Below are 21,417 nucleotides of genomic sequence, written 5' to 3'. Positions count from 1 at the left end.
AGCCTCTCCCTAAAAAGACAAGAAGGAATGAGAGGGAGGGAGGAAGAAAGAAAAGAAAAGGAAGGAAGGAAGGAAGAAAGAAAGAAAGAAAGAGAAAGAGAGAAAAGAAAAGAAAAGAAAGTTAGTTCTCAGGCAGTGGCTGTATCCTACAGCCCAGGAGTTTTAGCCTCTCACCCCACCAGGATCTTTCAGGTTAGCTGAGGAAAGGGTGGCAGACTCAGTTGTTTTCTGTTCATCTATGTATTTACTTATTGTTTACTGAGCACCGTCTGTGCAGGGTCACCACTCCCTGCATGATGTTTGTGGTGGCTGATAAATGACAGTATGGTCAAAGGGAGGATGATTCACAGCTGCGGGACCAGGAGAAACCAAAAGACCTGGTCCCAGCAGCTGTCTGGGCCTGCGTGCTGGCTTCCTGGGCCATGCGCTCCAGCTCCAGCCTGGCCTGTAGTGATGGGGAGTGGGTCACTGTCTTGGCTCCTGACTCCTGCCCCTGCCACCCCCTCAGTGGGCTAGGTGTTAACTCTGTGGAGGAAACAGGGACAGGGATGATGGTCTCCAGCCAGCATCCTGGAGTCATGGGGCCAAGGGCTATGACCATGAGAGGGTCAGCAGGAACAAGCTGTGTTCTGGCCTAGGCAGACCCCAGATCGTCCTTAGGCCAGTCTGGGTCTCCTGTACCCCTTAACCCCGTTCCTTGCCCTGTGGCATTTCTGCTTGCTCATGTCAGTAGTGGCTAGGTGGCTTCTTTGGCTGCTGGGGCTGCCTCACCTGGGACCAGAGGCCTCCCACTGGCTGGCAGGGAGGCATGCAGTGCAGCCACTGCACCTGTTCCCAGTGTTTTCTCGAAGCAGAAGCAAAAGTGAACTGGGAGATGGGTTTGAGGAGTGAGTTTGCCCTAAAGTTGAACTGGGCTTCTCAGTTCTGGATGTTCTGGGCTTGGAAGCTTTTAGGATTAACTGCTAATCCTGAGAAGATGCTTCTCATGGTGGGCATCCCCTGGAGCTTGGCGTGGCCCTTTCTCAGGGAGGCACAGACGCTGCAGCCTCACAGGAGCAGAGTCGATTGAACTTGGCTTAGGTGAACAGTGGGCCCCAGCTTTGAACACTCAGGGTTTAATGGAGGAAGTCGTGTCCAGAGAGCCATTGGGTGATGAGCTGGCACTTGACACTGAAGCCTCAGCCTTCCCAGCGTGGCGCAGACACAGGGCTAGCAGGAGTAGGTGCCTGCGTCTGAAGGCAACACGTCCAGTGGAGCCCTTTCCAGGCCTGCTGGTCAGGAGTCCTCTCTGATAACATTGTCAAAGTAAGCCCTGAGCTCCATGGCAAAGCAGATACCACGGACAGGGCCTTAAAACCACTGAAGTATTCTCTCCCTGTTCTGGAGCTTCGAGGCCATGGTGTCACAGGCCCAGCTCCCTTGGAGATGGGACAGATCCTTCCTCACCTCTTCCAGCCATTAGTGCTGCAGGTGTCCTGTTCTTGTAGCTGCACTGGTGCAGTCCCTGCCCCATCCCATGGCTGCCATCTCCCTGTGCCTTCATGTTATCTTCCATGTGTCTGTCTATGTCCAAGCTCCCCCTTCTGATAAGGACACCAGTCCTGTTGATTTGGTCCACCAAATGGCCTTACTTTAAGCTTGATCATCTCTGTACAGACCATGTTTCCAAGTGAGGACCTTCCGGTTGGGTTAGGACTTCAGTATATCTTCTGGGGGACACAGTTCGATCAGTAACGAGAACATTCAGTGCCTGCCAGGATCAGAGCCAGTTTACCTTCCTCATTTCTGTCCCATTAGTCAAGAGTGTCCCATTAGTCTAGAGTCAGGCTGCCTGGGTCAGATCCCAGGATTGGCATATGTGAGCCATGCCTGAGCAAGCGCTGTGGTCAGCAGTGGTGCCAGCCTGTCCGGGGGGTGTGCGGATTGCAGGGGGTTGTGCCAGCAGACAGGGTGCCACTTCCTCTGAGTGCCACTTCTCTTTTGAGAGAAGATAATCATTAAAGTTTTAAAATGTAGCCTGCTTCCTGGGAGGTGATAGATTATGAGGCTTTAGGTTGGAAAGCAGTCTGGTGGGAGGCTTTGTCTCCCCGTGGGGTTTGAAGTGCTCGGAGAGTTCCTGGGGGAAGGAGTATGGGGTGGATATGTCATTTCTTTGGCAAACATTTACTGAGCCATGGGGACATTTGAAGAAGTGACAGCTGGAATATAGGTCTGTGGGGGCAGAGCATTCAGGTGGAGGAACAGCAGGTGCAAAGGCCCTGGGGCAGAAGGTGGGCTCAGGAGGGGACAGAGTAAGAGGTGAGTGAGTAGGACTCTGGTGCCACATGGCTGTCTAGGTTACGTAATGAAATTATTTTCTTCACCAAAGAAAGCCAAAGTTGCCTGACTTCCTTGTAGAAGGTGGGACTGGCTGGAAGTTAGGGCTGCACGGCCCTTTGTTCACACCTTCTCTGGGAGTTGCCATTTTATAACGTAAGTAAGTGCCCGCTCAAGGTGTGGGGTTTTTTAAAAATCAGTTTTTCATTTTTCAACTAAATATAACTTCAAAAATTGTGTTCTCCTCAAGCAGTAAAAGTGCAGTGGTATACAGGGGGAAATTATGCTGCAGTTGGTCCTGGTGTTGGCCTTGGTGCTGCTTGTTTGTGCAGGGACAACATGGGACTCTGTAGTAGGAGCCAGTGATCTTACTCCCACTTCCCTCTTCCTCTCTCACCCACCTGTAATTCATGGGGGTCCCCCATGAAGGCCCAGGCTTCCCGTAGGGGGGGACATCACAGCTTATCAGCCATTGCCCTGTTGTTCCTGCAACTTCCCTCAACTCTGCTGGGTTCTGTGGATTCCTTCCCCACTTGTATCTGCTCCCCTTGGCCGCCTCTCTGTTAAGTGGCAACACTGGAAACTCAATGTCCCACTTCCCTGGATCACACCCATATTAAGGGGGTCGTCAAGCCCGTGGCCCCAGGTACACACACACACACACACACACGCACACGCCATTTGTCACCTTTCCCACTGCCCCCAGCACCCTGGCTTCAGCCTTTCTCTTGGCCAGGACCTTGCTCTTGCCCCCACCTGCCTTAGGTTGGAGGCTTGGCACCCCTGGCAGTCTTGAGTTGGGAAGGCACTTGATACTATTGTGAGCTTCCTCTTGGCTGTGCGTGTGAGTGTCTCTGTGTCTGTCCACCCTACTAATCCTGGTTTCCATCTCTTTGTCATTTTGTTACAGTGCGGGTTCCCTATTTCATTGATTTGAAAAAACCACAGGATCAAGGTTTGAATCACACCTGTAATTACTACCTCCATCCAGAGGAAGGCGTGACCATTGGAGTCTGGTGAGTGGGCCTCAGGGCTGCAGGCCCAGTCACTGGCTCTGCGGCCTCTGGGAAGTAGGAAGGCCTGAGCAGTGTGGCCAGTGTTGTCCTGAAAGCAGCTTCTAGAACTGTTGCTTGTCTATTTTTATCTTTATCTGCTGTTTCCAAAAGGAAAGATCTTGACTAAATTCCATGATGATGGAGCATGAGACAGCAGTACCAACTCTGCTCTGAGATTTTCAAACAGTGAAGCTTTGTAAACCCAATTGTTCTTTTCAGAAAGCCTTATTTCCAGGGGGGTGAACATCCAGAAACAGGAATTATAAGTACAGAATTATGAGCATAGGCTTGAGATACACCTGTCCATCAAAGGGCTGGTTCAGGTGTTGAAAATAGTTGCCTTTCTTTCACACTCAGAGCTCTCAGCTGTTGATAATGACGGTGTTTGCCCTTTTCTTCGTGTTTACTCTATTAGCCATAAATTTAAGTTGGACCTAAGTTCTGTGACTTCTTGGCATATGATTTGATGTTTTTTTGTTTGTTTTTCTTTTTTAGATTTTTTTATTATAGTTGATTTACAATGTTCTGTTATTTTCTGCTGTACAGCAAAGTGATCCAGTTTTATTTATATATACATATATATATATATATATTTTTTTTTTTTCTTATATTATCCTCCATCACGTTCCATCACAAGTGATTGGGTAGAGTTCCCTGTGCAGATTTGATGTTTTTTTTCTGTGGGCAAGTGGGTGTTTTCGAACGACAGAACCAGATGGACTGGCTTTCCTGTGGGTCTTCTCTTTCCAGCGCTGAATCTCTGCCTTTGTCTTCTAGAACCATTGTGGTCTGAGAAGCTTCTGAGTGAAGTGCTTTGAGATGCCCCCTGAGCGTGTGGCAGGGAGGTCCTGCTTCTTAAAGGCTGAGGCTGGGACTGTCTTCCGTCATTTCTGGTTTGGTTTAATGGAACAGTTACTACCAGTGTGTACATGTGGGCTGCTATGTGGTCGGAAGCCTGGCGTGTTTTGCTCAGGGAATTGGCAGCCCTTCTGTTGGTTAATGGGGCCTGTGCTTCAAAGAAGTGGGCTCGGCTGGGTCTTTTTCCTCCAGCAGAGTGACTGTGTTGCAGGGCAGGTGTGTGTGGACAGTTACCCAGGAAGGTCGTGTTCGTGGTGACTACATTGAGTCTGCAGGAAGCGACAGCCACTGTGTGCTGGTGGGCAGCACAGGCCCTTGGGTGGCAGCAGCTCCGTTCACCAGCTGCCCTCACTGTCCTCTCGCCAGGTCCTTCCCCAGCAGAGGAGCGGGGAGGGGGAAGCCAGCAGCTCCTTCTCTGACTGGCATAGGGCATTCCACCCCTCACCCCCCACCTGGACCTTTGTCAGAAGCTTCGGGTAGGCTGGCTGCCGGAAGTGTGTCAGCTCCTAGTACCTTCATGACAAACCTTTCTGTCTCATAGATCTGTAATTGTAGGAGAGTGATCATTGCAGGAGCAGAACCAACCCTAAATGTGACCCCTAAAACGGGTCAGAGATAATTAGAAAAGAGATGCCCACACTTAGGCCTAGAAGAGGGGAAATTGAGCATGTAATGTTTAAGACTTCTTGCAAATGAATTTGAATAAGTTTTGCAGAAAACCCTTTTATTAAATCAGACCCTCCCCAGTGACCGACAGTGATGTTAATGTGTCCTGAGATTAAGCAGAGCACCTCTCTAAAGAAGGGTTTGGCCACAAGGACCAAGTAAATGTCCATGTGCCTGGCCAGCATGGAAGGATCTGGGGGCTGTCGGCGTGGGCCTGTAATGTCCCTGCAGAAGTGGGTCTGCGCCAAGACAGCTTGTGGACAGGCTCTGCGGTAGAAATGGTACTTCAAAGGTGGCCAGGCTTCCAGGCTAACCTGGAAAGACCATGGTTGCTGAATGAGCACATACAACAGCATGTCTTAAATGTTGCGAGTTGTGTACAGCTTAAAAACACGGATGAGCTGAGGGGATATTCTGTGCTGGGCCCAACTGGCCAGGGTCTGATCTCACAGAGCTTCCTCTCACCCTGGCCCTGGTAACTATGCTGGTGCAAGCTTCTGTGGCCCAGAGGGGGCCCATCTGCGAGTCAGGAAATGTCTTATCTCAGCTGCCAGAAGCTGCCCTCAGCTCAGTGTCAGCCCACCTGTCTTGCTGCCTGCTCAGGTCTGACCCGAGCCACAGTCATGCCATCTGCAGGTGCCATCACCTGCCGCCCCTCTGCTTCTGCATCCAGGCACACCGTACCAGCTGTCTGGTGGAAGAATGCCCAAGGGAAGGACCAGATCTGGTATGAGGATGCCTTGGCTTCCAGCCGCCCTATTATCCTGTACCTGCACGGGAACGCGGGCACCAGGTGAGGAGAGGTGTGTCTTCCCTGCAGGGCCACCCTTTGCAGGGCCAGTGCAGTTGGGAACAGGTGTCCCAAGAACACAGGGAGATGATAGGTTGCTCTGGGTTGGGGGACACTTCCACAAAGCTGTGTTCCCCCAGCCCAGAGCAAAGGGGGCTGTGTGCCTGGGAACTGCCAGATGAGCAGACGTGGGCAGCCGTGTCCAGAAACCCTGGTCTGAAACTTGCGCCTGGGGTGGGATGGAGGTGGTTGCATCTTGTCAAGAAGGCGCCTCAGTGGGCAGGAGGCCTGGTCCTTCCAGGAGGCTCCTTTGGACCCTGCTCCCCAGTGGCTGCCATCCTGGTGTGGGGACACTTTCTTGCTGGTAGGCGCATCTGCTGGAGGGGGAGGCACACTTCCTGGGGAGGGACAAGGGTGACATTTAGGGTGGGGAGTGAAGGTTGTCACACAAAGAGATCCCAGCTGAAGGTGCAGGGAGAGGCTTGTCCTCAGGGGCTACCTGCTGTGCTCTCAGCCAGGGTGCTTCCAGCCATGAGCCAGCAGTGCCACGCTTCCCACTCGGCTGTGGAGGAAGCAGACAAAGCCCTTGCCCAGGTTTATCCCAGGTGCTTTTTAAGAGTGGAACATCTTTAGACTAGCAGGGAGTGGAGCTCATCCTTGTTTAAAGATGGCTCCTTGCAGCCCGTGTTGTCAGCCTTGTTGAGAAGAGTCTGCAGGAGAGCCAGTGGGATGAGAGGAAGCAGGATGTTTTCTGAACAAGCACTACCTCAACCCCTGGGAGGGTCCTTACTGCAGCTTCCTTGGGTCATGTGAGTCTGAGCCAGCAAGGAGCAACTGGAGGCCGGGGCATTTCACTGTCAGAACTGGCAAGGAGGGTAAAGCAGGCCGCAGCGGTGTCCGGGCAGAGGGGCTGCACAGAGGACACAGCAGACATCCAGGAGGCAGGGCCCACGAGGACGTCCTGAGCCCAGAGAGCAGAGCCCTGAGCTGCTGACTCAGTGCTCACTTGGCAGCCTGCCTTCCCTTGTCTGGGAAAAGCTGCAGTGGGTTTCTCTTCTGCTTTTCAAAGAACACGTGATAGCAGACAGCTCCTGTAGCCTCTTTCTATAAATGAGGGAAGTTTGGAGTTCATTGTGAGCAGTGCCAATCACATGGTAAAAAAGACAAAGTCTGCCTCTAACTTCTGGCTGGAAGGAATCTTGTGACTGAAAGTTTGCTGCCCAGACTGCAGGTCTCAGCAGCTACCCCCGCCAGGCAGGATGGCAACAGCCCTGGCTCCCCAAGACCTGGAACCCCAGGCCACCTCCCTCACTGTGTCCACTCTAAACTCTTTTCTTGCTCAAGGTAGGGAATTGGGGAAATTTAGGAAAGAGCATGACAGACTTACAAGGAAAACTGAGACCATTTTGCAGTACTTCCTTCTGGCCTTGAGCCTCGGTCCTAAATGTTTGTTTCTGGGTGACACAGGCTTTCCTCCTTCATCTTGTGCTCGTCTTCCCCCAAGACACCTCCTCCTCCAACACACATACCCACAGCGGCTACGTGCTCGTTTGTGAAAAATGGAAAGAGCTGGCCAGTTTGAGGGGGAGCCCGCCTGCTGACATACTTCCCTGTCCCGAGACGGCCCTGTCCCTGCAGTGACTTTTGGTAACACTGGCCAGCGTCTGGGCAGGAAGTGGGAGGAGGAGGTGGACAGTCCTCACACCAAGAGGTGCAGGTGTGGGGCCCTGCTCACCATGGTGCTGGAACATGCCTGCTAGTGAGGGGCTGTCCCATCACGGTGGTGCCTTGAAGGCCGCGTGTGGGGGAGGACAGCTGCCAGGCAGCGGAGCCTCAGTCAGCAGCAGAGAACGTGCCAAGTAACCACGAGCTGAGGTGCTGGAATGGCATGGAGAATTGAGAGTCGGCTGTGGCTCCTTAGGTGATAGGGCTGTGGCGGGAGATGCCTGTGGCTGGTCTCCGTGGTATGTATGCCAGTGAGGAAGTGCGTGGGCACTGGGGCCCTGAGGGCCTTTTGTGTCTCCTGGAGTTTGTATATGGGTGTACATTGCCTCGTCAAACCAGAAATGAGGTAATGATCAAGTATCCCCAGAGTGCTCAGTCTGTCCCTTGCTGGCCACCATACTGCAGAGGTGAGCTGGGGACCACCTTGATGCCCCAAGGTGGAGGTCACCCATCCATCACCCTCCTGTGTGGATCTGGGACCAGGTGCTCAGGGGCCAGACGCTGCAGATCGATGCTGGACCTGTTTTGAGGAGACGCACTAACAGCCATTCTTGTTTCCTTCCCTGATGCTCTAGAGGAGGCGACCACCGGGTGGAGCTCTACAAGGTAGGTGAGGACCTACATTATGACGGACAGAGCCATACCTTTAGCTTATGATGGACAGATGGACAGATTGCTGTCCATGAGGGTGACGCACACACTCTGTGACACAGAGCATTGCTGGCCCCTGGCTGTTCTTTCCAGAAGGTGTGAAGAGAGTGGAGTCCCCTAACAATTTTGAGTTAATCATTGTTATCTTTTCAACACTGCCTTTATGGATGTCTCCCCGTGGAATGCTTTCCACTTTGCTGCCTTTGGGGATAGTTTCCCAGATCAGAAAGAGTGCGCATTGTATGCTAGGAATTGACAGATTAAATGAAAGTTCTGGAATTGTTTATAAAGTCCTATCACTCCTGTACAAAGTGACTGGAGATCCCTGAGGGGCTGGAAGCTCAGGCCCGCCGGCACTGAGGCTCTGGTGTCCACCAGGTGCAGGCCGACGTAGGAGGCCGTGGCGGGGGTCTGGGTGCTGCGGCCCATGTACGGTTGTCAGTGACAGGCTTGTGGGTCTGCATTTGGTAACGGGGAAGGGACAGGGCAGAGATGTGGAGATGGGTGTGCGTGCTGCCAAGCATCTGCCCTGGTGGGCACTCTGGGCTGTTGGAGGGCTTGTCCCTGGGAATGAACTGGATTCAGGCAGGGTAGGAGGTGACTTGAAAAGCAGGGAGTTCCCGTCGTGGCGCAGTGGTTAATGAATCTGACTAGGAACCATGAGGTTGCGTGTTCGGTCCCTGCCCTTGCTCAGTGGGTTAACGATCCGGCGTTGCCGTGAGCTGTGGTGTAGGTTGCAGACGCGGCTTGGATCCCACGTTGCTGTGGCTCTGGCGTAGGCCTGTGGCTACAGCTCCGATTCGACCCCTAGCCTGGGAACCTCCATATGCCGCGGGAGCAGCCCAAGAAATAGCAAAAAGACAAAAAAAAAAAAAAAAGCTGTCTTCCCATTGCTGGTTTCTGCTCCCAGAAATGGTTCTCACCTGGAGCAGCTATGGCCCCAGAGGGTGTGGGCCCTGGGGAGCTGCCTGGGTGAGCTCTCCTAAAGGAACAGGAGCACCCATGGGCGGTGACCCTGGGTGTCGGTGGTGGCCTGCAGTGTCCTCTAGGTTCCTCCACAGCTAGGGAGAGCTTGGGTTTGGCTGTGAATAGTGAGTCATGAGAGCAGTCACCTAATCCTGAGAGTTTTTTAAAACGAGAAAAATTCAATGAAAGCTTAAAGTCTGAGCAGTGCAGGGTTGCAGTCAGGGCGCCCAGATGTGGTCTCCACACTGTGGGTTCCTCCTCCTGAGTCATGTTAGCCCGTGAGCCCTTTGACCCGGGGTAGGCGATCCCGTCAGGCTGGGGCAGCAAGGTGATGGCCTTTACTAAGTTCCCACATCCGAGGTTGGGGAAGTCTGAGCCACGTTGCCCAGATGTTTGTCTTTTACTTCCAGGTGCTGAGTTCCCTTGGCTACCATGTGGTCACCTTTGACTACAGAGGTGAGGGTCTTTTCTTGCCTCACGTCTTGCAGGTGGGTGTGGGGTGTGCAGGCGGTGCCCTGAGAGGCTCCCGCTGGGTGTTGAATGTTGAAGGGGTAGAGGGCCAGGGGCTTGGGAGGTGTGTCCTGCGAGCTGCCCTCTTTCAGCCACATTTGAAACATGGAAAACAGTCTTTTCTGTATTGAATACAGACTCTCTCCACAGCCGGATGTCAGGCGAGGTTTATGCTTAGCAGAGCTTGTCTTATTGAAGTTATGGAGACAGGAGAGATAGACTGTTCTTGCCCGTCAGTATTTCTTCTTGCCTCCAAGAAGCTCAGGAACCTGCAGTTTGATGTGTGAGGAAAATGCTTTGCATCGGCAGCAGGAAGCAGCTGTGTTAGAAGTGTTACCTCGGAGAGTCCTCAGCTGGAGAGGTCAAAGGGTGAAAGGCTTCTTGTCCAGCTCCCTCTGACCCGGGTGAGGGGGAGGGTTCACATCTGCAGACCCAGGAGCCAGTGTTGTCACCTGGATGTAGATGTTTCCAGAGTCTTCCTCTTGCTACTGCAACAAATTAACACAAATGAAATGTCTTCAAACAGCACAGACTTCTTACTATCTTGACATTCTAGGGGCCAGAAGCCACTGGGATAAGTCAAGGTGTGGGCAGGGCTGGGGGCCCTGGAGAGAGTCAGATCCCTTGCCTCTTCCATCTTCTGGAGGCCACACTCCCTTTGAGTCAGCATCGCTCTGACCTGACTTCTGTCCCCTCTGCTCACAGAAACCCCGTGATTACTTGGGGCCCACACTGATCAGGACGCCCTCCCTCTCAGGGTTCGCTGATTCATAGCCTCTTTCCTTCCGCACCCCTCACTCCCCTTGACACATAAGGTAACAAGCACAGGTTTCAGGATTTAGGGAACCTAAATTGGACATCTTTGGGGGCTGTTTTCCTGCTGGCCTTAGGGTTGAGGGATGGTTCTTTTGTGGAATTGGGTTCCATCAGGAGAAAGTGCTGGGTTGGAGAAACTCTGAAGCTCTTCCTTTCTTCTTGCTCCTGCTGCTGGAACCTCAGGGTGATGCAGATTCTTCCTTATTCACCTCCCTGTGCTTCAGACAGAAATACAGTCTCATCTAGCACTTCCTCCTTTCATTTCCTGTTGAGTCTCTGCCTTTCTAAGCTGTATAAGAGAAAGAAGTTCTGCCTGTGTCTCTTTGTCTCTGTTTCTCTGTCTCTATGTCCCTGGCTCTGTGTCTCTCTGTCTCCATCTCTTCACATCCCTGTGTCCCCATTCCCAACCACTGCTTTGAGCTCACACTCTGGCCTTGTTGACTCCTTCCCTAATCTGAGTCTGGGATGCTCCAGGGAGGTGGCCAGTTGTGCCATTACCTCTGGGTTTTGCTTATGCAATAGGACTAGCATTTTCTGAGCCTTTTGGTGTTTGGGGGTGGTTGGATGCTGACTCACTGCCGAGCTGCTGGAAATGACAGTCGCACTTGACTTTTCTGGAACGTGGAGGGAAGGGCACATGGGAAGCTGATGTTTAGGGGCAGAGACAGTGGCTTTCCCTCATTCTGCAAACAGCGTGCCAAGAGCCCCTTCCTTTCTGGGTCAGAGTTGCCTTGAGCCCCGAGTCTGCCTGCCTGGGAGCCCTCCAGGCCTGTTCACAGCTGGGCCACAGCAGGCCGTGGGGTCAGGCCTGGACTCTCACTGGCTAAGCCTGTCTGCACCTTGTCCTGGTGCCAGGGCCATGGGTGTTGGTGCCAGTGGGGTCTGCGTTTCTCACCACCTCCCATGCTCAGCCGCTCACCGAGACTCAGACGAGGGCACGAGGATGGGCATGTGACCGCTAAGGAGGTGGGATAAGCGGGAGCTGGCTTGGCAGAGACCTCGATGCCCAGATGGCCCAGCCTCAGGTTCAGGGGCTGTGTGTGACATCCTCCCCTTGCTGCTGCTTTCCCAGGTTGGGGTGACTCCGTGGGAACGCCATCGGAGCGGGGCATGACGTATGATGCACTCCATGTCTTTGACTGGATCAAAGCGCGAAGTGGCGACAACCCTGTATATATTTGGGGCCATTCCCTTGGCACTGGGTGAGTTCCTAGCACAGCCTTTGCAGGATCAGGTTTTCCAGGGTGATGCTCCAGCCCAGGCCCTCCGAGGGGGCCCTGGTGGCCTTTGGACCCTGGGACACCATTAGCCCCATGGTGGGGGGGTAAGGGGAGAAGTGCCACAGAAACCCTGAAGGACTTGAGACACTTTAGCTCCTTGACCCAGGAAGTGACTCAAGCAGCAGTGGTGGTTGTGAAGGTGCCATCTTCTCCTCAGGGAGGATGCAGACTCACCTCTGCAAGGCTATGCCCCGAGGAGGTGGGTCCCAGCAGAGCAGGACAGGGTACTTGGCTTCCCTTGGTTTGGCTGAGGGAATGGGTGCTACCCAGCAGGTTCAGGAGCCCGGCTTTTTTTTTTCTTTTTTTCTTTTTGCTTTTTTAGGGCCGCACCCACAGCATATGGAAGTTCCCAGACTAGGGGTTGAATCAGAGCTGCAGCTGCTGGTCTACACTGTAGCCAAAGCAATGCAGGATCCAGGCTTCATCTGCGACCTATGGCAACTCCAGATCCTTAATCCACTGAGTGAGGCCAGGGATCTAACCCTCATCCTCATGGTTCCTAGTCGGGTTTGTTTCCGCTGCGCCACGATAGGAACTCCCAGGAGCTGGGTTTTGATTCTGTTTGCAAGCAACTGGCCCCTTAACCATGCTTGCCATCATCACTGTAGAACTTGGGGAGGCCGCAGTGCTGGTTCCTTTCTCCATCTGCCAAGACAGCAGGCACCCCAGTGCTCCACTTGAGCCACCTGAATTGCCTCCTGTGGGTGTAAGGTCCAGTGTGTTTAAAAGGAGCCCAAGACCTTCAGCATATGCCCTATTCCTGCTGCCTTTCCTTTGGTCACGATGGCTGCAGGTGGGCAGTGCCCAGGCTGGGGCCTTGCAGCTCACTGACGCAGGGAGAGTGAGCCCAGGTGAGGAGCAGGCTATCCTGCCTGTTTGCACGAGGCCTGCCTGGTGTGGTCCTGGAACGTCAGGAGACCCCCAGGCCCAGCAGATGGCAGGTGTGGGTGCCTCCAGGAGCTGTGCAGGCAGACAGGCCTCCCCTGCCAGTGCTGTTTGGGTGGCCCAGGCCCTGCTGCCCTCCACTCTGCCCCCAGCAGCACCCACACCGACTGGGCATGAACTGAGGGCTCTGCTGTGCAGCCTGCAGGGACTGTTCCAGGTGGGGCGCAGCCCCCACCTCGGGGATGTGGAGGTCTGACCGTCATGGCATCCTTGGCAGAGGGGCTGCTGGTGGCGGAGGTGTCTGCTCCCCCCGCCCCAAACCCCAACCAGTCACCTCCCAGGTCCCAGCTTCCCCAGGCACTGTCAGGTATTAGAGCAATCTCAGCTGAAACGGTTCTTGTCATGATTTGGCTGGACGTTTTTCTTTCTCCCCAGAGTGGCCACCAACCTGGTGCGGCGCCTGTGTGAGCGAGGTAGGCTTATGCAGAGTCGCCCGTCGTGGCTCAGGCGAGGCTGGCTTCCAGGGGCAGGTGGAGTGTGGGGCTTGCTGTGCTCCAGGCCCTGCCGGGGTTCCTGTGAAGCGGGTGGTGGTGGGTGAGCTGTAGTGAGACAGCAGGGTACTGAGACGGGGGCCACCCCTGTTCTCCGCAGATTCCCCAGCAGCCACGGCGCGCCAGGGACAGGGCCCAAATAGGCAGCCCCAGTAGATGTGGTTCTCAGGGTGGTGCTTCCCATGCTGACCCCATGGGAGGGGCGGGGTGGGGCCAGCCAGAAGGGCACCCAGGGTCCACTGTCCTGTCTGGGGGCCGAGGAGTGTATCTCTTCTGGGCTTCTTGCCACCTCCCAGGCTCCTATTTGTTTGTTTGTTTGTTTGTCTAGAGACACCTCCAGATGCCCTCATATTGGAGTCTCCATTCACGAACATCCGTGAAGAAGCTAAGAGCCATCCATTCTCAGTGGCAAGTACAGACCTTATTAAAAAGGAGTTTATTTTTATAATGAAAATAGTTACTATAAAATATATAAATGATTAATATATATAATAAAACTATTATAGAAATATTCTAATGAGTACACATTTTATGAAAAATTAGTACTCATCTAGTTCTGGGCACAGGCCTGACTACAGAGCCCCTCCGGAAGTTTATAATTTTGTGCCAGGTAGGACAGGGTCACAGCCAGGTTGTCAGAAAGTGGCTGTACCCACCAAGGCCTGGCCCCGTGGTACAGTATGCCCACCTGGCATTGCTACCCATGGGGCTTAGCACAGGCCCGGGCGCCATCCTGGCTGCCTCTCTGGGAGTGGAGCCAGTAGGCACCCTACTCTTTGTCCATGTGGACAATGCCCTGCAACCTGGCTTTACCGGCATATCTCAGGGTGGTGCCCTAGGGAGACCCTGGTGGGCATTACATGCAGTGGGCCCTCGTTTTACAGGTTGGGCCCCGGGGGCTCCTCTGCAGCCTGTTCCTCCTCCTCCCCCTCCCGCTGTTTGTATATCCAGGGAGCTGACCTCATGCTGCTCTGTTGCAGACAGAAGGGTCCTCTTTTGGGTTTTAACTTCTTTGATGTTGCTCTTCTCCCAAGTCGCATGGACTCCTGTTTTCTTGGGGGTGTCAGCCTGTTTTCTGTGGGGAGCCTGCTCTCCCAGTGGCTTCTGGCTGTGGCTCCGAGGTTGGGAGCCCTGTTTGTGGGCAGCCCTCTCTGTGGGCAGCCCCCTCTGCAGCTGGTCTGGGGGCCTTTTGAGCAGGGAATCTGAGGTGGAGGGAGGGAGGGCTGGGGCACCCCAGGACAGATCTGGGGGACCCACAGCTCAACCTTTTCGGAAGCACGGGCAACCCCCAAGCATGTGGCACTTCTGTCTGGACCCTCAGCCTCGTGAAGTTTTAATTGACACTCTGCCTGTCGTCTCCATGCCATCCCCAGATCTATCGCTACTTTCCTGGGTTTGACTGGTTCTTCCTCGATCCCATCACCAGCAGTGGAATTCAGTTTGCAAATGATGAAAAGTGAGTACCATGGAAGAGAATTTAGAGAACCCCTGAGAACTGCTAGGACAGGCATCTCGTGTCACATTAACTGAGTGGGATGGGATTCTGAGTACATCGGGGTCTCTGACCCCCACTTCTTCCCCAGGTAGAGAAGGGGGGTGAGGGATGTGGAAACACTGTAGAGTTAAAGAAATAGGAAAATAGCCTTTTTTTCCTCCTCCCCCATAAAGCTGTTTTATTTTAAAAAGTGTCAAGACCAGAACTCCTGAACAGGTATTAAAACAGTAATAGTGACTGTTATTGAAAAATTGACTTTGTCTCAGCTGTTTGAATTGTGTTTTGTTATGGAAAGATGTTATAAAGTTTAATGTTAAAAAATACTTCCATTAGGTAAACCAAAAGTTGCATGTTCTATTTAAGGATTCTTTCTTTGAACAATATTCAGATTCTGCTGACATTATCTTTGTGATACCTTTCTTTATTTCATGGGTTTTAGTTTCTTCAAAAAAAGAGGAAAGGGAGTTCCCGTCGTGGCGCAGTGGTTAACGAACCCGACTAGGAACCATGAGGTTTCGGGTTCGGTCCATGCCCTTGCTCAGTGGGTTAATGATCCGGCGTTGCCGTGAGCTGTGGTGTAGGTTGCAGTCACGGCTCGGATCCAGTGTTGCTGTGGCTCTGGCGCAGGCTGGCGGCTACAGCTCCGATTCGACCCCTAGCCTGGGAACCTCCGTATGCCGCGAGAGCGGCCCAAGAAAATGGCAAAAAAGACCAAAAAAAAAAAAAAAAAAAAATCTTAAAAAAAAAAAAAAGAGGAAAGGTTAACATCCTTATCTGAATATTCAGTTAACATAAAGAAAAATCTACATTTTGGGAGTTCCCATTGTGGCTCAGTGGAAATGAACTCGATTAGTATCCATGAGGGTGCAGGTTCGATCCTTGGCCTCGTTCAGTGGGTTAAGGATCTGGCATTGTCTGCCATGAGCTGTGGTGTAGGTTGCAGATGTGGCTCAGATCCTGTGTTGCTTTGGCTGTGGTGTAGACCAGCAGCTGCAGGTCTGATTTGTCCCCTAGTCTGGGAACTTCCATATGCCGTGGGTATGGCCCTAAAGAGCAAAAAAAAAGGAAGAGAAAAAATATATATACATTTTGAAAGAATATGAAAAAAATGAAGTATTCTTTCCCCTTGATTATGTGTTTTGGTTCTAAAAGTAAAATTATAGAACAAATTGAAATTCAAGCAGCCATTATAAGTAAACCCCTGCTTATTTGTAAATGTAATTATTTTGGAACTTAAGAATTATCTGAATAAACTGGATTTCCCCTGAAAATGATAACAACAGTGAGAAAGCCGCCCCTTGACTGTCCCCCAGCTGAGCCTGTGGCAGTGTTAAGGGCTGTCCTTGGTCCTCTGGGAGTTAGGAACGCTCGCTTGTTGGGCAGCTCTGTTGTCAAATACTTTTTGCAGTGATGGCATGTGAGTTAGGCCTCCAGGGTTGGTGAGGCTAAGGACCAACTTTGCGGGTGGAAATTCTGAAAAGATGGGCTGTTTGACTATCAAATCGTGGCTTGGACACCAGCAGCGCTCCATCCTGGGAGCAGAATGCAGTGAGCAGTGTGTGAGCGTGCCAGGCTTGCCCCAGTACTGCCCTCACGAAGCCCTCAGATCAGTATGGCCTTGCCAAGAACGGGTGACTGCTGTGTCCACTGGCTCCCCAGAGACCTCAGTGAGGGGCGGCCAGGAGACCCCAGGCCCATGCAGTCCTGCTGTTAGGTGGTTTGCTAAGGGTTTGGATCCGGTGAACCTATTAAGAATGTTAATTTACTTGAAACTCAGGAGTAACCTTAAATGTCATTTACATAGAAGATAAATTAGCAGGTGGTTTTTTTACCCATAGTTGCCTAGTAATGTTTATTTGAGGTAAGTTTCCTGGCCCACCTAAACTATTCAGTTTGTAAATATTGTTTTTTACTTTTGAAGAATAATTACTGGCAAAAAAAAAAAATTTTTTTTTTTCTAGGAAATACGCAGGGACCCAATTTGGTGAGTGAATTAATCTCTAGATTTGATTGACACCTGCTCACCTGGAATAGATATTGATGAAAACATCTAAGAAATGAACTGCTAGTTCTCTGTTAAAAAGCCTGGCAGAGTTTGAGCTGTGGGCACCATAGTGAAGTACTTCCTGAACCACGTCCCTGCTGCGGGCAGGACTGGGGGCCTGGGAGACCCCAGCTTTCCCTGGGAGCCTGGTCCAGTCCCCTCTCCCCTCTCCACAGTGTGAAGCACATCTCCTGCTCTCTGCTTATCCTACATGCCGAGGACGACCCGGTCGTGCCCTTCCAGCTTGGCAGAAAGGTGGGCGTCGAGTCAGGCAGGGCCTGGCAGACGTGGAGGAGGGTCCTGCTGCTGGCAAGGCCTCTGTGAAGAGGAGGGCGGGGGAGGTCGGGGCAGGGACTGGATAGCTGATGCCATCCATGGGAGGATGAAAATAAGTGGATGACTGTCTCCTGGGTCCCACCATAGGGTATTTGGCCAGGACGGTTTGCTGGTTACTGGCAGGAGGGAGGAACTCTGCTGGCAAGGACCTCTAGTGGGTGGAATTGTGCAGAACCTCTCTCCTGTCTCTTGCCTCAGAGGTTGGATTGATGTCCGAGGATGCCGTGGGGCCTCTGCGTGCTTCTGCTGCATTTGCTTGGCCTTTGCTGCCAGGAAGCGGGATTCGATTTGTGGGTGGAACTAGGGTAGGAGAGGGCACTGCCTGGCCATGGTGACAGTGAGGGGCGGAGTCAGCCAAGGGCATGATGTCCAGCCCACCTCAGAACAGGCCTGAGGCAGGTGTGCAAGGGCCGTGTCCTTCCCTTCAGCAGGTCTGGGCACACGGCCTGGCCCTCCTGAGCAGGGAGAAGGGGGCTGAGGTGGCAGAGATCCTGAGCCAGGTTGCTCAGTGGCCTTGACCCAGGCACCCAGAAAGTCTGCCATGGCCTTGATGAGGCCCGTCCAGCCCCAGGGATTGAGCCCTCAGCGTCCTCAGGCCACTGCGGCAGCCCATTGACAGTGGCTTTCTGCGGTGCTGAGGCCCCTGAGGAGGGGTGGCCTGGGAGATCGGCATGGGGACAGAGAGGGTCTTGAGTGGTGGCCTGAAGGGCCCCACTCTGGCCAAGGCAGGACATCCCCAGTTCCTGGGCGCTGACCTGCCTCTCCCTCCCCCAGCTCTACAGTATTGCTGCGCCATCCCGAAGCTTCCGAGACTTCAAGGTTCAGTTCATCCCCTTCCACTCGGACCTCGGCTACAGGCACAAGTACATCTACAAGAGTCCCGAGCTCCCACGGATCCTGAGGTGAGGCTTTCTCTCACTAGTGATGTTGTCCTGCGTGATGGTGGCTTGGGGCAGTCACAGTGATGGGTATTGGGCTGTCCTCAGGGTCAGCAGGGTGATCTCCCTGTGGCACTGCTGTTTAGTGTGGACTCTAGGACTGCACCACAGCTGCTGGTCAGGCCTCTGTCCCTTCCACCCACCCATCAGCTTGCGGCCCTTGCACATGGTGCTGAGGGTTGGGGGTGGACATGGCTGGGCCAGCTCCTCAAAAGCCTTTTGTCCCCAGCTGCTCTGGAAGGAGGGGCTGTGCCCCTGGCTGCAGCATGCTGGCTGGAATTCAGGGCCATGACGTGGGCTCCAGCCCCAGGCCTCTATCTCGGGCCTGCGTGCAAAGCCTGAGGATGAGGGGTGTGCTAGTAGCAGAGGGAAAGGTTTGGTTGGAGGGTGCAGGGAGGCTCCACATCCTGGCTGTGAGGCCCCTGCCAAGCGTGGGACACTGGAATCATTCGGCCTGCGAGGGGTGTGGGCCCGAGGTGTGTGCTGGGCGATTCCACCTCACACTTTGAAGTTGCTGAGGCAAACAGTTTGCTGTTTCTTGCCACATGGACATGGGTTGCTGAGAGCAAACCCAGTGAAAGTGTGGGTTTGCTCTGGGTTTGTGGTTTTTTTCCCCGTAAAAGAACCAGGTTATAGGAGTTCCTGTCATGGCTCAGTGGTTAACGAATCTGACTAGGAACCATGGGGTTGCGGGTTCGGTCCCTGGCCTTGCTCAGTGGGTTAAGGATCTGACGTTGGCCTGAGCTGTGGTGTAGGTTGCAGACGCGGCTCAGATCCCACATTGCTGTGGCTCTGGCGTAGGCTGGCGGCTACAGCTCCGATTCGGTCCCTAGCCTGGGAACCTCCATGTGCCGCGGGAGCAGCCCATGAAATGGCGAAAAGACAAAAAAAAAAAGAAAGAAAGAAACAGGTTATAGAAAAGGTAGACAGAGACTGGCTCCAACATGGTTCAGTTAGTGACTGCCCTTACTCCTGCGTGTTGGGCTTGACTTGGGTGCTGCTGGTGGTGCCCACCGGTTTTCCTAGAGTCAGTGTGGCCCTCCATGATCCTTGACAGCCTCCCCAGTGGGCCGCGGGACCACAGGAGGTGGGAATCTCTGGTGTGGCTGATGGGTGTCCTCCTCCGGTCCAGGGAATTCCTGGGGAAGTCGGAACCCGCTGCCTGAAGGAGCATGAAGATCTCTGCCCTCACCCCCGGTCCTCCAGCCAGCCCGGCACCCCGGAGATGCACCTGAGAGAGGACTTGGATGCCAGGGGACAGCAGAGGTGCCTGCCCCAGGTGGCTGGGAGCATGGATCTCTGTGGACAACACGGGTGGCGGGCACGTGGCCCTCTCTCCCTCTTGCTGCCACCTGACTTGAGGTCTTGTTGGGAAGACCGTCACAGAACAGTCTGGCCATCAGTTAGTTGATCCCATACCTCCTGAGCCAGGCCTGGGGAGCCTGTGGCCGGAGGCGTGGGGTCTCGGGACCACACTGAGCTTTCTGGCACCACTCTCAAGAATGTGGGGAAACTTGGTTCTTTTTGTCCCTTCCCAGCACACATGGAATGGACTCTAGTGGTTCCACCAGCCTCTCCCGCCTTGTGCACCCTGCTTGCCTTCCTTGGGGTCCCTGTCTCCCTGGGTGGCCCCACTGCTCCCAGCGGGGGAGGTGCCCTGACCAGCCTTCCTCCCATTTCCACCCACCTCTGCCTAACCTGGCCTTAGACTGAGCGTTTATTTAAGAATAAAATCGTGGTGGTGGTCTGTCTGTTTTCTCAGTGACACCTGCAGCTGTGCCCAGGCCCTACCCAAGCCCCAGGCCACTCTCAGAACCCAGCAGTGTGGAAGGAGGGGTGGCACTGACTGGCCAAGGATCTTAGGCCCTTTCCACTTTCCTTCCAGGCCCTGCAGGGAGGGGTGACATCTCGGGGTCGGGGTGGGGGGCAGGTTCTCCAGGTGGTGCAGATGGAGTTGTCCTAAAATACCAGCCTACTTAGGTGACCCTTTCAACCTTAGCGTTACAACCTCATTGACTGTTGCAGTGCCAATGGATGGGCATTGGGGTTTCACCCCAGACCCAAGCCAAGCCCCTGAGCATTCAGAAAAGGACCTGGGCTACTGGGGTCCCGGGACTCCGCTTCTGACCCATGAGCATCACCTCGCTCACTCACTGGTGGTAGCTCTTGTGTTGTCCAGCATTTTGTCAAACTAGCGTCCCCTGCATGTGTGCTGCTCCCAGCTGGTGCCTGCTACCCATCCCACTTCTCACATCCCTGGTGCTGGTGAAGGGCCAGCTTCTCATACCAGCTAAGTAACCTCTAAGAAGGAAATAAGGGGGTTTCGAGCTGTACAGTCCAGGGTTTGCCCCATGTCGGAGGCCTTGTCTTTCCCAATGGCGGGCCTTCCTCCCCTAGATCCTTGGGCTCTGGCACTTTCCAGTCTTGGCAGCACAGAAATTGAGCGGTGTTGTTCACCTGCCCCCCTCATGGCCTGTTACTAGCTGTGGGCTGCCTGGAGGCCCAGAAGCTGACACAGGTGTCACCTCTGTGAATCACCTTCGAGCTGCCTATGGTGATTCTCATATCTGGAAAACTCATGTTTTCCTTAAACCAGGTTTGAAACAGAAAAGACTCCTGAAATCAGGTTGTCAGAACATTTATCTTTTTCTGCTTGGGTAAGGCCCACACTCCTGGTGTCGGATTCAGGTGTGAGCACTGCCTACAGAACCACCCCCCAATTCCCCAGCTTCCATCAGAACTGGGACACATGGTCCCAACCAACCTGATAGCATGTTCGTATAAGTGCCTGCCTGGCCAGGGCAGCCCTTTTGTGAGATGGATGGCATGCCTTTCTGGTTTGGTCACCAAGGCTCGTGGAGGCCTCATAGCTCAGAGCCACCCCAGCTCATCCTGGCCAGTGACACTGTGGGGCCTGCTTGCAGGCCATCTAGAAAGCTCAAGTCTTCATCTTGTTTTTTTTTTTAATTTTTTCTATTTAAGTTGCCTCAGATCTTTTGAGGGGGTATGAGTTAGGATATAAAGATACAAGTGGTTAAGTGTTTTTACAGGTGTCTGACAGTCTGAAGATAAGGAAGAGTGAGGAGGAGCGCTGAGCTGGAGCCACTGGGCGCGCCTTACCGGTCAGGTAATGAGCAGCGAGGGCTACACACCGCCCCCTGGTGGCCTCTCAGCCTCAGCTGTGGGCGAGGACCAATCCGATGGTGGGTCACAAAGTCAGTCTGTCAGGAGTGGCTGTAGATTGTACAGCCGTGAACTGCGGTCACATGTGTGTCCTGGGAGCCACCCCCAACACAAGACCAGGAATGTGCCTCTCAGGTGCCCCCACCAAGGCAACCCTCACATGCCACTGCCTCCCCCCCCACAGGGAATATGCCTCTCAGGTGCCCCCACCAAGGCAACCCTCACATGCCACTGCCTCCCCCCCCACAGGGAATGTGCCTCTCAGGTGCCCCCACCAAGGCGACCCTCACATGCCACTGCCCCCCCCCCCCCCCAGCGCTCTTGGGTTCTTTGGGTAACACTGAGTCTCGGG

At 53.7% G+C, this 21,417-nt stretch overlaps 1 protein-coding gene across 2 annotated transcripts in view; it reads left to right on the top strand.

The window, feature by feature from the left end:
* ABHD12 (abhydrolase domain containing 12, lysophospholipase) overlaps positions 1-19,629 on the top strand; it is a 58,803-nt gene extending 39,174 nt beyond the window's left edge. Inside the window, exons 3-14 of one of the 2 annotated variants that reach the window (XR_014832051.1) lie at positions 3,227-3,332; positions 5,569-5,688; positions 7,986-8,016; positions 9,438-9,483; positions 11,426-11,555; positions 12,954-12,991; positions 13,398-13,477; positions 14,443-14,525; positions 16,526-16,548; positions 16,785-16,863; positions 17,719-17,846; positions 19,015-19,629. Coding sequence is in view for 1 of the 2 variants with exons in the window: in XM_021078253.2 (XP_020933912.1) it covers positions 3,227-3,332; positions 5,569-5,688; positions 7,986-8,016; positions 9,438-9,483; positions 11,426-11,555; positions 12,954-12,991; positions 13,398-13,477; positions 14,443-14,525; positions 16,785-16,863; positions 17,719-17,846; positions 19,015-19,048 (875 nt within the window). In the remaining variant the exon portion in view is untranslated. The remainder of the gene's footprint in view (positions 1-3,226; positions 3,333-5,568; positions 5,689-7,985; positions 8,017-9,437; positions 9,484-11,425; positions 11,556-12,953; positions 12,992-13,397; positions 13,478-14,442; positions 14,526-16,525; positions 16,549-16,784; positions 16,864-17,718; positions 17,847-19,014) is intronic. The other variant, XM_021078253.2, reaches the window with a different exon arrangement.
* Positions 19,630-21,417: the final 1,788 nt, after the last annotated feature.

This window comes from Sus scrofa, chromosome 17 (assembly GCF_054392235.1).
Source record: "Sus scrofa isolate SSC_HxYL_T2T_F1_AM1 chromosome 17, Sscrofa_HxYL_maternal_Yorkshire_Landrace_v2.0, whole genome shotgun sequence".
NCBI lineage: Eukaryota > Metazoa > Chordata > Mammalia > Artiodactyla > Suidae > Sus > Sus scrofa.
The sequence above is the reverse complement of the archived record's forward strand: the minus strand, read 5'-3'. Positions and strand labels throughout refer to the sequence as shown.